We start from the raw sequence: 17,361 nt of genomic DNA on the forward strand, positions 1-17,361 counted from the left end.
AAGTCACAGCACCACAAAATATATTATTGTGGTCAGGGTCACAGTGGAGTCAATGCAACAGGTTATGAAATTAGAAATGCTGGAGCTATGAAGCAATAGTGTGACCCTCGGCTCCACTGTGCCACCTACAAACTATCAAGTATTTACATAGTCTCAAAAATAAAGCAGTGGTAGTAAGTAACCTGGAAGTAAACATTAAGAAATGTTTAAATATGTGTGTGTATATATTTGGTACCTCAGCGATAATGAACGATAGGTTGTGAGGAACGATGCTGATCAATAACTGATCAGTAAGAACATAGGCTCAAGAAAGCCAGGCTTTACACTTTGGTGGTGAAGTTGACTGAACCTGCTCACTTAACATGTATAACCAGCAGCTGTGATGGGAAGCGGAGACCTTGTACCAGGTGCAAGACAGTTGCTAACATGTGCCAAAGAAGCAAAATCTATGAATTGACAACAATATATGAGTGTGTAGATGATATAGAACAGTGAAGGTAGTAAAGAAGCTGTGTAAACCAGTCTGATAGCGTGTGTAACTGAACAAGTACTATTAGTTAACAGTCTATTATGTGGTGTGATTAAGCTTCCATATCCAGTTGCACTTCCAACACCAGTTAGTTCCTTACGTTTATCAATAATTTACTTTCCCAGTCACACTGGACCTAGAGTATCTAGGAGTAACACTCAGATACCTTTCACTTCATGCAAACCTATAGTATTACTGTTGGTCATAATGGTGGTAATTGACACTGTGATGTTCTGGAATTAGGTGGTATTTACAATATCAATTTAAAAAAGAGAAAAGGTAACAAATATGAGACAAGAAGGTGCTGATGTATCGCAGCTATTTGTTAAATAAATATTTTTGTTCTGTAGAAAAACATACAAGTTTTGTAGACTCTCTCACAGGACCAATTACACATAGCTTTCTGCCAGGCGTGGTTCATCTGCAGTTTTAAAACTCCCATTTTTCCACCTCTGCCCCAGCTGTCTGACTGCAATGCATGCAAATAGTGTCTGATAGCAAATAGACTCTCAGTTTAAATGAACAGGCGCATTCGAAAAACACTTTATGTGCAGATTCTGCAAACTCATGCCAGCATGTTTAGATCAGCCAAATCTAATCTAGAAATGGTCATATTTGGATAAAAAGTTTAATACCACCAGGATATACAGTAGGGTTTACAAGCAGAAACTCCCAAATTTTGTCATTGTATCGTCAACGCCTTCACAGTAAACTCTACGCAAATTTTGTGAAGGTACAGCAATTTGTGTAAGCTTGTTCTAGCAAATTATGCATGAGTGAATGAGTTGTGTCTTGGTTATACAACCACAAAAAAATGAGCAGCCTTGTTTTGTTTCCAGCTTCCAAAGTTGCCAGCTCAGCCCTGGTGAGGAAATGACATCATTGTTTGCAGCTCTACAGCAGATGGAGGGAAGGAGTGGCCCCTCCCAGAGCCAAGCTAGTGTGCCACATGATGGAGTTAAAACAGTGTGTTAATTTAACATGCGGTCTAGTCGCTGTTCTCCTTGCATAGCATGCAAAAAAGTCACAGGAGCTCCCCACTCTCCATGATGGCTGGCTCTCCATGACTGTAGCAATTGCTTCATCAGCAAACTCATGAATACACCCATTCACTCGTCTAAATTGTCCAAATAATGCCTCACTGGTAGTGTGTATGTGTGAGAGCGTGGAGTGGGGGATGTTTATATGTACAAAACCGCTGTTTTGTAGTGAAGGAGAAAATTCTGTGCTTCTTATTCCTTCCTAATGGTGGGATGAGTTGGCAAAATAACATATACAGTGTGTAAACTTGTTAAGGAACTCATTTCATTTGCAAATCCTGCATGCTCCTGGTCTCATTCAAATAATACTGTATGTACACAAATTAGTCCACTCACTAAACTTGACACAACAACATGCTTGCATGAGAAGTCATGTGTCTGATTAGTCACAGTGCATTCTGGGTAGACTTTAAATCTCTTGTGGTTCAGTCACTGACTTCTGTTAATGCTGTAAAGCAAATACAACTCCACACGAGTGTTCTTAATTAAAGAATGAAGGCAGCTATTATGTCCACCCTTGTTAATGTGAGTCAATATGAGTGTTCCATTATGGCAGGGTATGTTTTAATTAAACAGAGAGCCATATATATATATATATGTGTGTATATATATGGGGCTCTCTGTTTAATTAAAACATACCCTGCCATATATATACTATATACTATGAAAGAGAGAAAGAGAAGGTAGGAGATCTAGGGCAGAAAAGCAGAGGGAGGAGGTTTTGGGAATGCAACACTCCTGAGAATGCTGAGCTGTTTTGGAATGTTCATGGTATTTGAACCTTCCTCCCAGAACAGTGTATTGTTTTTCCTTACCATGTTGGGTAGAGGCGAGAAAGGAAAAGACTGTTTCTTTGGGATCTTGTGCTCTCTTTGACCAAAACACCACCTTGTCTTTTAGAATGTTTTTACTGCAGAATTCTCTATAATCTAGTCAACTTTTTTTCATCGTTCATTGCATAAACAAATGGTGTTCGAGGCTCTCTGACTCTATATACACTTACCATAGTGCATTATATCAGCTTACTTGGTAGATATAATCTCATTCCTATCAGTTTCTCCCACAGACACCAAATAAAAGTTCCAAACTTGACCTTTCATTGTTGTTGAGAAGGCACCATCAAGAGCACATCTTTTGGTATGTATCTTTTAGCTGGAAACGTGTATGTGGTGTCATTTTCATTAAAGTTTTGATGGTACAGCTCAGTTTATTTTTGAGAGCAAACAGTAATAATGTCACCAACATATATGTAGAAAACCTATCATTTCTAATTTCAAATAAATGCAAGCTGAGTACTGTTAACAATTCTACACCTTCATGCAGTTTGGTCGTGAGAGGAATTACTGATAGTAATGTATCCCTGATGACAAACTGGATACACTCTGTGATTGAATATATCATTAGACAAACCCATATTTCAAGCATTTAGTCTTAAGGTGTTGAGTAACTGATGATTAGCTACCACCTAACACCACTGTTGCAGACTTCGGTGGTGTTTCCAAGGTAGCGTTTCCATTAAATGAGAATACAACATCGCTAGCATTTATCCCCAAGAGTTTAGCCTAGCTGTAAAAGATACTGGAGTGATATGTTTTATGCTTCTGCTTAACTGTAGTGCAACAATTATAATTTAGAGCTCTTTAGTCTGTGATTCCATCCTAAATCCAATGTGAATCTGAATTTGGAAATTTTAAAGAGAATAGGCCAAACAGAGCAAAAAGAATTCAAATCTTGTGATATAAACTGGAGAGCCATTCTAAAACTCATTCATTTGTTGACATAAAACAAGGACATGTACCAATACTATGATGGCAGCATAATGCATTCTGTTAATACTAAATACTACAAAAATTTCTAAAAAATTATAGGCATCTGGTCTAGGTTAGTGTCAGTCTTGTTTCTAGTTTGTTTTTTAGCTCATAGTTCAAAGCAGCTGTTTTGCATAGTAAAATTTCAGCGATAATCTTTTAGTTTTTTTTTAAAGAACCCGTGCAAAGAGAAAAGCAAGAAGAACGAGGGACAACCCCACAGTCAAAGTGAAAAAAAACCCCCTATTTTCCACCCACATTTGTCGAACGAGCAAACTGAAGTTTAAGCACAAACACTTGTCTCTTATACTATAGAAACCAGTATGCCAAAAAATACAACAGTTTATAGCAGTTCTATATCTGTAAAGAAGTCTTTGTTTGGTTGATAGAAACTGTGATAGAAACAACAAGCCGGAGAAGCCAATAAATAATCATTGTGCATGTATTCACTCTATAATATATCACAACAACCTCCCAACTGTATCACATCTCTCCTTTACTTTTTAGAATTCTTGAATATTTAATTGTCTCTCTCCAGAATGATTAAGTTGTCTCAACCTGTCTGGCCACTTGATCAGCCAAACTTTTGTTGATCCTCATTGTCTTTGAACTCTCAGCAGCCTCTGACAAATTGAACACCATCCACATTTCTATCAATCTACCAGAAACACACACGCACGCACACACATGCACGCATGCATGCAGGCACACACACACGCATGCATGCAGACACACACACACACACACACACACACACACACACACACAGAGAGAGAGAGAGAGAGAGACAGAGACACAGACAGACAGACAGACTATCTACATATTGACAACTATCTTAACCATTCACACTGGCTTTATCAAGCCAACATCAAAGTTTGTCATGACAAACTTTAATAAACAACAACAACATAAATAACAATTTATAGTTACAGTTAATTGTGTGCAAGGAGTCTGTTTCCTGTCAAGAAATGTCTGATTCCTTCCATCCTAACTGGCTTCATTAGTTCTTTAATGAGATAAACCTGAATATCTATAAAGTTGTTAACCACGTCAATTGTTCAATAGCTATAAGGATATTATTAAAAATATATAGTAGTAGTAGTAGTAATAATAATAATAATAATAATAATAATAATAATAATAATAATGAGGAAAGAAAGCTTAAGAATTTTCTAGTCTATGTCGCCACCATGTGGCCAACCTGAAAATCACTCATCAATTCAAATCTTCAGAGGACAACGAGTGGGATGTTTATATGAATGAAAGCATGAAATATAAAAGTCTGTGAGGAACATTTTCCTGAAGACAATAACAAATGAACCCTTAAGTTGTAGTCCGTGGACAGATGTTAACTCACATGTGGCTTCCCTGCTCAGTCACTGCAGAATTGGCTCAGGTTCCTGTAATTACCTTCTATGATGGCTCACAACACATCTGGGTCCAAATCTGAAATTCTGACTGTCTGTGACTGTCTATTTAATCCTATAATAAACAGGTGGCTCGCCAGCCAACACTCTGCCATTCTGACTTTCACCTTATGGTGGCAGCAGCTTGCATTAAGGCAGTTAGCTAAAATTCCAAGAGCTTTATTCCCCTTTGACTACATCTGTGAATTACTTTAGTAGCCATAGCTGCAGACTCACTTTAATCCAAGATTAATCTCTTGATTAATCCATCACTAGCACACACATAAACATGGCTTTCTATCTACCGTTCTCATTCTCTCTCCTTCTCTTTCTAAAAACAACACACCCTCTCCATCCATCCATCAATCTACCAGTAGCAACACCTAAAGTAATTGGAAATACAAACTACCAGGTATGTGACATAAGAAAATGTTCACCTCAATGAGATGTGCTTTATGGTTATTGTATTGACATCACACGTGTCACATACAGTACGTCACGTGATGTCACATGCATGGTAAGCAGGATCACAAAACTTCAGCAAAACTACGTGACATCACAGGACATTATGTGCACATAAATGATGAGAATTGTGTTATGGGTAAAATAGTGAAGCCATATATCACTTCCATGGTAAGCCTTCACATTTTAGATGACTATATTAAACTGATAATTCAAAGCCAACATCAAGTTTATTGTGACAAACTTTACCTATCTAGTTGTACTTACTGCTTTCTAACAGGGTGTTAGTTTGATATTCTTTTATGCTAATCTATTTATTCTAGCATGACAATTTTCGATGGGGATTACAAAGCATCCTTTGTCTTCATGTAGTACTGAAGGTGTTGTTTTATGAAGGTGTTATGCAAGTCATTCTGTATTAAGCCAAGGTCAGGTGAGAACAGCCTTCAGAAAACAGCAGTGTCCATGTTTTCCTGAGGCCATTGATTCAACATTTTTAAATTAACGATATTCAGAGTAATGAGGTAACAAGTGCACAGTGCTCCCAGGTAAGGGAATAATGATCACTGCTCTCCAAAAGCCTGCTTTTCTTTAACATGTGCACAAGTAGCTAGGGTAAAGACCACTCATATTCACTGTTTATGTGACAAACACATAAATGGCCTTTATTAACACTGCCTTCCACTGAAGAAAACAGCAGTTTGGACAGCTGTGCTGTGAGATACCCACAGTTCACATGGATAATGTTCTGCACAAGTCCCAGGATTATATACAAATCCACAAAATATAATCCACTGCTGCACATAATCAACACGATCAACACAGGATGGAAGTGAAGTTGTGCAAGATTTCCATTGTGGTTTAAATTTATGTAAATGAATAAAAAAAACATTTTTTTCTAAACCTGTACAGGGATTTGCTCAGAAAATGTAGAAAAGCTGTTCTTAACATCGTTCATATAGTCACAAGTGAGCCGCATAGTTTCATGTTTTAAATCACCACCTTTAGAGCTGGTTCAGTAATCAAGACACGGCAAGATACTGCCAGGGGTTTAAATCATGTGAATTCTGCTAGGAATTCAGTACAGACTGCATAAATAAAATCATTTGTATCTGAAAATCCAGATCTAACTGAAATGCTAGGCATTTAGGACTTAATAGGCATTAGTTGTATACTCCAGTATAGATGTTGGAAGCCATTGTAATTTAACGGCATTTGAATTTTATACTCTCCAAAGAACGCCTTCAAAATGTTACATTCATGCTTCAAGCATTAGTAATAAACTGTTGCCATAGTTGCATTATGAATTAGTATTCATTTTCTAACCCCTATAATCAAAGGACTAGTTACAGATGACTTGGGGCACTTTATTGCGTCTTCAGTATGACTCAAATGGGTCAATGCCCAAAATCATTGTTAACAAATCTGACAGCAAAAACAAGCATCTGTCCTTCAGCAGCCATTGCCATAAAGCCAGTTTAAATGTGTGGCTAAAACACCTTTTAAAACAAAGATTTTTTTCCATTGATAAATTAAGAAGAATAGTAATGTAATAAATATGTACATCAAATATATGCCACTTGGACTTTATATCTTTCAACCTTCGTTTAACCCAAACCCAAAATAAAGTGTATCAATTGTGCTTGTAGCTACATGGGAAGGATTCTGTAATCTTGAAAGCAAAGTAGAACAAACAACAAAATTCCCTAAATGAACAACCCACTTGCAGCCTTATTATTAAAATGACTATTAATAAAAAAAAAGAAAAAAAAGAAAAAAAAAAAGAAAAAAAAAGAGTCATGTTCATGTTCAACATTGTTCTGTAGTCACACTGATATGAAACACTGCCTTGTGGTTGTTCGTGTGGTCTCAACATTGATGTGTTCAGCCTAGTAGGAGGCCTGATAGAGCATTCAGGTCCCTCATGTAAGGGTTGTCATTGAGGATGCGGTCGATGCGCTGCTTTTGGTCAGGGAAAATGTCATACAGCTTCCTCTTCAGCTCTGTAGTTTCTAAGGGTGAGCGCTGTGGAGGTGGCGATGGGGACGGACGAGGTGGATGCCAGTCAGGTGGGCTGGAATGGGGCACGTGTGATACTGATTTGGACTGAGTGGGCAACAGGGCGTGTGTCTGGGCATAAACTGATGGCTTGACCTGTGGGTCCTTCCTTATTGGGGGCATGAGATGACTTGCAGTTCTAGGGATAGAAGGAACGAGGTCACAACTCCTTCAAACATAATTGTTAAGTACTATGTCATCTTAAATGTTTAAAAACATACAAACACACACATTGGATATTTTTTGGGTAACTCACCGGCCATCTCTGCGCAGGAACTGCTCCAAAAGTGGCCCGTGTTTTCCCAAAGGATCATCTGGGATCATGAAATGATCCTCCACAAAGGTGAACTGCAAGAGTCTGAAGAAAACAGTTCATTTCAAACATTTGTTTTCAAACTCTATATAAAATAATAATACTTTGATGGTTACCATAACACACTAAAATGTAGACAGAATTCCAAATGAGGAGAATTTTTACCTCTCCTGTATGATCTTTCTCCAAGCCTCAGACTGTGTAACAAAGTCTCTCAGGTTGTCATTAGTGACAATGATGCCCCCGGTCTTCTCTGCTAAATGAAGCAAGAACCTGTAGACAGCAGGAAGCAAAACATTTCAACAGATGCTGCAATGTTTAAGTTCAGCTTTCAGTAATTCTTTGCAAAGATAAACATAGTTAGCATTCTTCTGTGGCATTTTATGTAATTATTCGCCTACAAGGAAAGTAAAAAAAAGAGCAGAAACCATGATATAAACAGCAGTGGGCTTGACCTCTTTTAGGCATTTATACCTGTCATCGTGTGATGTTATCCTTTGCCCACAGACCTCTCTGGAGGGGGTGAAAGACAGCAAACGCAGGTCCTCCAGCTGATTAAGGAAGTGTTGTTCTATAAGACGTAAAGAAAGAAAATTTATCACTGGAGTTAATTTATCATTGCGATTTCTCAGAGAATTATGTGAAAATCGATATTTAATGAACATCAAACAGGCTACAAGAAAAAAGGTCAATGACGAATAAATTATACTAAGTATTGCAAAAATGTAACATTCATATAGTTAATTAACCACTAAAACTAGTCATAAACATTACACAAGTTAACACAGAGTTTGGTTGCTGTGCACAGGAGTTTAAGATTAGGAGTGAATCAAATTTGGCGATTTAGAGTTAAATGATCCTAAAGGGTCTTTCCATTCAGGGTCTTGCAATGAATGCCCCAAATTCCACCTTCTTGTGAGACATGGCTTGGAAATTACCACTAAACAGCAAGCTTTTCAAACTTATAGATTTGTTAGCCCGAACGCAGAAAATTATTTTATTTATTTAATAGAATTTTTTTTTTTTAAGGTTTTTTTGGGGGGGGGGGGGGAACGACAGACTTCTGGTTGAGCCTTTTTTAAATTTTTATTTCTGATATACTCTGCAGCTAAATGTTTCTTCTTTTATTTCTACTGGAATATCATCTCATCGCAATTACATCTACACACAGCGTTTATTAGTAGTGACTGTTACAGGTACAAATTAGGCTACTGGTGTTCCTATTAATATTTAATGTCATTTAAAAGTACACCCAGAGATTTTAGTGGAAATTGAATACTGGCACACAACATGTAGTTGTTCTACTTGTTCTAGCCGAGAGTAAATACACGATTACTGGTATATTTTATTGAAGCTAATATGTGGAGACTTATTTATATATTTATCCAACAAACCTAAATACAAATACACAAACCTAATCACATGAGTTGTATTGAAAGTATACACCTATCTGTAATATGTTTATCTTATATAATATCTCTATATCTTTCTAATATGACTCATTTGTAAATCATTTAAACTTGCTATAACTAGAATTGATATATCAATTCTATATAGATAAGGTTATAATAGATAAGGAATGACTACTATAGTACAGTGTAGAATGTCTGCCAGTCCCTAATGTCCTGGAAAAAACTGTAGAGTATTACTGTGAAACCTTTTGACTGACATTTTCATTTTGACATTTTCATTTTGAACAGAAGATATAAAAGAGTGTTTAATTTGCTCTTCCCATGACCAGACATTACACTGCACCAGACATTCACATGATCCCACGTGTGACGTGTGCATGGAATTATTTATTCACATGTTTTTATCAATCAGCATTACTAGATGCAAACACTGTACAGTAAGAAAATGGTAATAAACATCAGGATTATTTAACTAAAATTTGTAATAGTTACATGACATTAAACTCTTTGCTTGAAATCAAAAGGTCTGGATATGAACCATTAGTAAAATATTTTAGGTAGACATTTACAATGCAGAAAAACTCAGTTGATGGAAAAACTCAGTTGATGGAAAATCATCAATTATTGTTGACCATATACTTAAATTTTTGTGTCTGGTGGATGTCTAACTTAAGCTGAAATCTAAGCAAAACTGTGGGAGTCTGGTACATTTATGGCATCTAGCAGACAACCTTATCCAGAGTGACTTACAACTGTGCAATTGAGGATTAAGAGCCTTGCTCAGGGGCCCAGCAGTGGCAGCTTGGTCCTGGGGTATGAACCCATGACCTTCTGATCAGAAGTCCAACACCTTAACCACTGAGCTACCACATCCCACATGGTACAACTATTCACCTTGTCAGATTGTGACATTTTGTACTACACCTACATACAAGGCCAAAAAGTATGCGGGTACCTGACCATCACCGACATTTGGGCCTTCCCCATGCTGTTGGAAGCACACAGAAAGTCTTTGTACACTATAACGTCAAGATTTTACTTGTACCAGCATGACGTTTTCTTGCACAAAGCGAGGTCCATGTGTTACGGCTGAAATGGAACAACCCAAGTGGCCTGCACAGAGCTCCAATCTCATCCCTCCCTGAACACCTTAGGGATGAACAGGATTGCTGACTGCACACTAGGCTGCCTCGCCCAACATCAGTGCTTGACCTCACTAAAGCCCTGTGGGTAAACGGGCAAATCCCCACAGATACGCTTCAAAAACTATTGGAAATTTTTCCCAGAACTGTAACGATCACTATAACAGCAAAGTCTGACTAAATCTGGAATGGAATGATCATCAAGCACATATGGGTGTGATGGTCAGGTGTCCACAAACCTTTGGCCATATAAAGTATATACAGTACTGAATACTGAGATTATTTCTTGAAATGAAATTTCAGTTTTGGCATGTCTAAAGTTCTGACTTCCTACTGAAAAACACACCACCTACTATGTATTGCAAATCTGTCAAATTAATATGCACAATTTCATTAGCATGTGGAACAGAGAGTACCACAGTAAGTTATAGAATCGACTCTATAGGATTTATCTCGCTTACTGAAGCTCATGTTAGCTAATTTTGAGTTGGTGAGAATTTCAGTCGAGTTGAAATTGACTGCATGTTTGTAGAGGCATGAAACTGAACAGTGGTTAAAAGGTGCTGCTCATGCACCAAACACTGATCTCTGGAAATCCTGGGATTTCATTTCACAACACCTTGAGCACTAGCATAGAAATGTCACCAATGAGTTATTGCTGCTCCAGTAGTCAGATCATAGGACAAAAGAATTCTAGCCATTTAAAAGGGATTAGTTGTATACTTCTAATACTAATTTACTAAACAAATCTGTGACACTGAAACAACCCTGAAATTAAGGAATATATTGAGCACTTACCTGTGATGTTAGGGTCTTTTTTCTGCCTCCACTGGGGTACAAACACTGTGATCTCTCGATGTCCCCTTCGCCAGAAGGCTTCCACAGCAATGGCAATCCCACGACAAGAGAAGATTCGATGGAGTCCATGTCTGGAAAAGAAGCATTCATGTAAGTGGCACAGTGAGTTAACGTGCTAGGAACAACAGACAGAATCAGACCTTGAAATGGTAAGAGAATATGAGTTTGTGATAGTAAGAGTGTAAGTAGTGTAAGACAGTATCCCCAGTTAATATATTACATAAGGAAATGGTGAAAGAAAAGACTGTTAAGTTTTGGTTCAGGAAAAAGTCTAATATTAAATCTCAAAGGAAACCTAAATTCAACAAACACCTGTATTTTATCTAGGAACTCACACTTACACACCACACCCAATTATACACACACACGTTTAAACACACACTTTGTAGGGAACTTCCCTCTAGAAGAGAAAGTTGAACAGGAAGTGTTGCTAAATCCACCACAGTTGACGTTTATAGTAAAATAACCTTACAGTCTGGAAATGTAAATTGACAAATATGTAAAAAACCCGTTTAATTCTCCCATTCTCTACAAAGAAATAACCACAAAAAACACCCTCATAATTTTTTCAAGCTGAGATCCACATTATCATCAACTGAATCACTTGCTCTGCTAACCGGTTATTGTAAAAAATTACAAACAAAGAAAATAAAAGGACCATGATCCTAAAATGACAATACTAAAACAGCAACGATGCTCAGAATCGGATTTCACCACATTCACTTACTACATCGCAACAGTGGAAGACATCAATTCAAATGAACATGCTGTCTCAAACAGTGCTGTTAAATAATCAGGTACTAGAACGTCTCGAACAATCTTCTGTGTTTATACAGCAAGCAAAGAAAGAACTAAAACAAGGAAAATACGAACGTTGGGTATTGATGTTCAAACAAGATTCAAACAAATGATTCAAAATCCAGTGAGAGTTCCTGGGTTTGTGTAATTCTGCTTATAAGGACTAATGTAAACCTCGATATGCTTCAAACTGTATAAACGTCCTGAAATCCTGCCTTTTTATATACCAGTTTTAATGTGACGTTTAATAGACAAAGTTCTTTTAGTTGCTGTGACCACCATTTATCACCAGAGATAAAAAGAAATTTATATATATCAGAATCTCTATTTATATTCTGTAATTTTTATGTATATATATAAAAATTACAGAATCATTTGTGGGGAATTTTTACTTTGACTTGGCAAAGGTTGATAATAGAATCCTAGAGTTTCAAATATCTATTTTCAAAGTTAACATCTATTTTCACAGATTTTCCTTCTCCAAAAAGAAGCAATTTATAAATAGGTATAAACAACAACACACTTATTGCAGAAGATCGAGAACATCCAGTGCCACAGCATGAGGGATAGTACAGTGATCATGTTAGTTGGAAGTAGATGTTATGATCACTTTAATTTCACATCAATTTTGTGAAATCAGTATTTTACATTCCAATCAACTATGCTATGACTTCTGTAAAAACTTTATTTTCACCATCAAACAGCAAGGGTAGTAAATTACGCCATGTATGAGCATTCATTAGTAGTGGAATACTGAACAAACAAAAAACAATAATCACAACAATCATTTCTAATTAGAAGAATTAAATAAAGTAATAAAGTAAAAGTAATGAAGTTTGGGAGCAATGCAATGCTGATGTTGGTGAGGGAAATGTTACAGATCATGTCACAGCTGCACGTACACAAAGTCATCATGCTCCAGTCACATGTAGGTCATCTGAGAGAATCATTAGCATACAGACAACATGGGACAAAGTAGGTCCTATAGTATAGACATGTCTAATTATCTTTATCACACGCCCCCACAAGAATTTTTGGACTGCGTACAAAAAGAGCACTTCAGCTCACTTTATTATAGGTCAGGACATCCCATATTCCTTCTTCACTAAGAAGCATCTCAAAACCTATTGCTCTGGTGTGTTTTCTTTTTAAACCTCCTACTACTACAAAACATCTCATTACCACACACACAATTTCACTGTTATTCAAATATGTTCCTAGCATAATTCATCCACCTACATAGACCATCTAAACCATTAATCACACCTTGGTGCCCACTGTCACAGTTCTTATAAGAAGAGGGCCTTGAAGGAAACCACCTAGAGAACAGAAAAGAAATGCTGAAAAGTAGCATTTGAAAGAGATGACAGAGAAGAGGAAGTATGAAGATGCATGGGTACAGGTCACCCACTCATTTTGCACCTTATCTTGCTTTGACACCCACTCTCTTTCATGCACACATGAATACACAAACCTGGGTTAAAAAAACATGCACATTTGCACGACTTACTGGAAGTGACTTCTTAACCTTTAAATATTCTCTCACATTCAGATACACACACACAACATCCCCATACATCCATGACTACAGTGGGGAAACAATAGTGACTTTTCACTTTGTTCTCAGCTAGATAACTATATGTATGCACATTTGTATGCATACCAATCAGCTAAATAAACATACAAACTTACGCCATGGCCACATTACTGCCATCTATGATGATGTGCCGGAGGTCTGGGTGCCCGGGTACATCCTGCAGGACCAGTCGATAAGGGGTGCGCAGTGATTGCTGAAAGCGGGACATCCCTGTAAGAGGAATGGCCTTTGGCAGTGCTGGTGGCTCAGTGTGAGGCAGTGGCACTCGTGCACAGGTCTGGTAGGAGCAACTTGGTCGTGTTTCCAAAGCAGAACTACGCAGTGCCGTAACAGTCTCCATCCGCATGGGCCCCACAGTCTGTGAGCCACCCCGTGACAGGTAATCAAACCTGGAATCTGATTTAAGATCCAGTGGCCCGACTGTCCTGCATTTCCTCCCGATCTCTATGACATCGTCGTCATTGTCCAGTGATGCTGCACTGATGGTTTGGCTCTTCTGGTTCCAACCATTACTGCTGGGAACTTTGATATTTTCCTTTAGCTTGATCTCTGTTAGAGCTCGGCCTTGCACCCGTTCCTTCTCCTTGAGCCGAGTGTAAGTGGAGTTGGTGGATGGACATGGGTTAGCCATAGTGGAGACATCTTGGCTCTTTTGGCTCTCCTCTACAATACGCTCTAGCAGCAAGAAGGTGTCTTCAGTTTGGCCTGTTTCACGCACTACCCGCTCCACCACATCCTGCTGGTATCCCATAGTTCTGAAGAAGTTCACCAGACACCGCAGGTTGGTCTCAGGGCTCACGGCTTCACCCTCATCAGATGTATCCCCAGAGTCCAACACCTGTATGTCCATCCTGCCAGGTGGCCTTGTGCGTGTTTTGCTGTCATCACGGCCGTTGTCTCTGTCCTGGTCCTCATCCCTTCTCTCCAGTGAGTACTGCCGTTTGGTATCTCTTTGCTCACTCTCAGATGAGCGCCGCTTGTGAGTTGGCCGCCCGTTCAGTACCAGCACATCAGGCATGGGCACAGGGCTGGATGCCTTGTCCTCATAGGACGCCTTGTCTTTTGTGGAGGACTTTTCCTCAAAGGTTGCAACCAGGATTTGGTTGGAAAGCTCAGTGACCGGGGTGCTGGTCTGAGAGCGATCCTGCTCAAAGTCTACAATAAGTTGTGTGGGGCTCTGCACCAGCCCCAAAAGCTCCTCCTTTAGGGCACTAGGCAAAAGCAGCAGCTCCATCGTGTATTTGTCTGCCCGTTCCTCCACAAAGTTCTTAAATGTTCGCTTGACTGAGGGCTCACGATCAGCTGGCAAGCTACGTTTCTCTTGGAAGAGGGCAACAAACTGTTGCACGCGGCTCTGTGCCATTACAACGGCTTCGGCACAACCCAGCAGCCTCAGACGGCCTGGCTCCAGCACCTGCACCTCAGCGCTTGTGTCTCGCAGCAAATGGTCCAGAAAGAGCCCACCGGCACCAACGAAGATACAATGCATGTCCACTGGATATCTTTCATCTTTCTTTAGCTCTGGGTCACAAAGGCCTTTAACATACTCCTGTAGAAAAAATTAACAGATTTCTCTGCATTAGATATCACAAAACAAAAGATGATCTCTGCATGATATTATCCACATATTGTAGTAGTCAGAAAGTGGGCAAAACTTTACAAATGTAGTTCATGTGATGCGGGATTTTGGAATACAATAATTTAAGATTGGGCGGGTTGAACTAATAATAGAAAATGAAACCACAATTACTTAAGTGCAATACCAAACTTATTCAAGTCAAGGAGTACACCCCAGCATGTTTTTATATTGATTATGTCATTGATGTCCTATAGCACTGAATCTGTTCTAGATAGTAAGGCCAGACAGAACAGCTTTTATTGGTTTTATTAACCACTGGGACAGTTACAATTATTGTTACAGGTAATATTTACAGACTACTATTAACAACAAGCTCACATATCACACTGTCCATTAACATCCATATCCATATCAATACAACCACATGTTCAAAACCCCAAAACCACTAGGTGTTTCTGTGTGGTTACTGGGTAATGTGGACCATTATTATATTATACCTTATGGTACATTATTGAAAGAATTTAAATCATGTGATTGAGGCACATAACTCAATGCCTTGGTGTTTGGTTGGCAAAAAAATAATAACATGCATTACCAAGGATACGTGTATGTTAGTCTGTGCTGGAATGACTTGTTTTCAAACTCTTCTCTGCAAGTATCATCATGATATGGAAACCCCTCAGAGTTATACATCAATAAATTGAAGACGAGATTTTTCTTTATATAGTTGGAATGAGTATTCAATTTACCGAACATTACAGTCAAAGACTGCCAGTAATGACAAGGGGCTGAAACGCATAGCTCTGAAAAACAGTGGAACATTAAGTGTACAGCGGGGGTCCCCACTCTGACTAAGCAGAAACAGAAGTGTGACAGTGCTGATGTCATCACAGGATATGTGACATGTCCTGCCTAAGACAGGTGGAATACAGGACAAAAGTAAGATGCATTTAAAACACTGCTCCACGATCAGTGAACAAATCACTTCGGTGCAGCAATAAGGCATTTAGGCAAAAACGACAGTAGTTTAAAGCAGAAACCTTTAGATTTTCTCTTTGGCTTGAGTGGGAATAGTTCTGGTTTCTAAAGCTGTGTTTTTTCTCTTTTCAATTTCAGTGCTTCTAAGATTATGACTCGTCACCCTGTACAAGATGATCTCAGCAAAATTCTATGACAGAGGTTGTGATAATGCGTTCTCTAGATTATACATAGAACTATACAGAAAAAGTTCAGGAAATAAGTATTTTAGGTAGAAGTTGGGGAATATTTTATACCTTTTTTTTTAAAGGTATAATTAAGTGCTTAAATAGACTTATTCAAAACCTAAATAATATGACGTACAATTAAAACAACCGGTTTATCACGGTAGTATCCACATTTAGATGTAGCTGCTCCTGGATTTTCCAGTCTAATGTTCATTATGTAGCTTTTCCACATTTCCCGGCAGCAGAACTTCTTGCTTCCGCTTCGGAATTCAACGTAAACAGCGTAAATAACTGACTAATGACACACACACACACACTCAATAGCGGAATATTGTGTAATGTCAACTTCACAGCGTGTGAGTGTGTTTTTTTTTTTTTTTTTTTTTTGCTGTGCTACTTTTACGGTAAACCTTAGGGTGGAAATTGTGATGAGATTTTAGTAAAGCATTATGTAAAAAGCTCCCTGTTGTGATTTCTGTGAATACCGAAGACCACTTTAAAGTGACTACATGAATCCTATCCTCGCCTGGAGCTTTGTTTATGTAAACATTACGGTCGTTACAGCAGATATCAGCCACATATGACTACAAACACGATACAGTTAGTTGCGTTACCTTTGCTTTGGAAACATCCTCTTTTTTCCCCTTCAGCTGAAGCCAGATTTGCCTGGACGCCTTACTTCCGTGGGCTCCTAAAGTGTGGTCCAACAGGCCAATGATTGTAAATGCTACATGAAAAACTTGTTCGACTCGAGACTTGGCGCATTTTAATTCGGGTTCTTTGCCTTCGTGCACTGTAAATTCGTCGACGGTCCAGGCATCTGGCAGGAGTTTAGTAGCGGCAGGAGCTCTGCTGTTCCCCGGCGTCACTGCGCAGGAAAGCTCGGTGATTCGCTTCATGCCTGGGAGCGGCCGCGTTGTTGACATTTTCCTTTTCACTTGCTATTTATTCTGTGTCGTCTACGGCAACGCTATATAACCCGCACGGTGTAATACGACTCGCTTCCCCCCTTCATGATATCAGTTTTCAGTATCGTCTCCGTCCTCGACCCTCAATAAGTGACACACTAACAGTGTGGCGTTTAACTTTTGCTTAGCGTAACTAGCTTCATCCGACAACCCACAGAAACCGGAAAATCCCAGATGACGCAATCA

General features: G+C 38.7%; 1 protein-coding gene across 1 annotated transcript; it reads right to left on the reverse strand.

The window, feature by feature from the left end:
• Positions 1–5,883: 5,883 nt before the first annotated feature.
• n4bp1 (nedd4 binding protein 1) lies at positions 5,884–17,350 on the reverse strand. Its single transcript, XM_027161744.2, has 7 exons — positions 16,822–17,350; positions 13,519–14,972; positions 10,969–11,099; positions 8,091–8,187; positions 7,782–7,889; positions 7,560–7,661; positions 5,884–7,442 (listed from the first exon to the last, which is right to left on the reverse strand). Exons 1-7 carry the CDS (start codon positions 17,131–17,133, stop codon positions 7,130–7,132), a joined length of 2,517 nt encoding a protein of 838 aa, XP_027017545.1. The 5' UTR covers positions 17,134–17,350; the 3' UTR covers positions 5,884–7,129.
• Between the last annotated feature and the right edge of the window lie 11 nt (positions 17,351–17,361).

Source organism: Tachysurus fulvidraco, chromosome 13, assembly GCF_022655615.1.
Source record: "Tachysurus fulvidraco isolate hzauxx_2018 chromosome 13, HZAU_PFXX_2.0, whole genome shotgun sequence".
In the NCBI taxonomy this organism is placed as follows: Eukaryota; Metazoa; Chordata; class Actinopteri; order Siluriformes; family Bagridae; genus Tachysurus; species Tachysurus fulvidraco.

Coding starts and splice junctions, on each gene's coding strand:
- n4bp1 (XM_027161744.2), bottom strand. CDS start 17,133: ATGTCAACAACGCGGCCGCTCCCAGGCATGAAGCGAATCACCGAGCTT. Junction 11,100..13,518: donor GGCAGTAATGTGGCCATGGC/GTAAGTTTGTAT, acceptor CTTCTTTTCCAG/ACATGGACTCCATCGAATCT. Junction 7,443..7,559: donor TTCCTGCGCAGAGATGGCCG/GTGAGTTACCCA, acceptor TTCTATCCCTAG/AACTGCAAGTCATCTCATGC.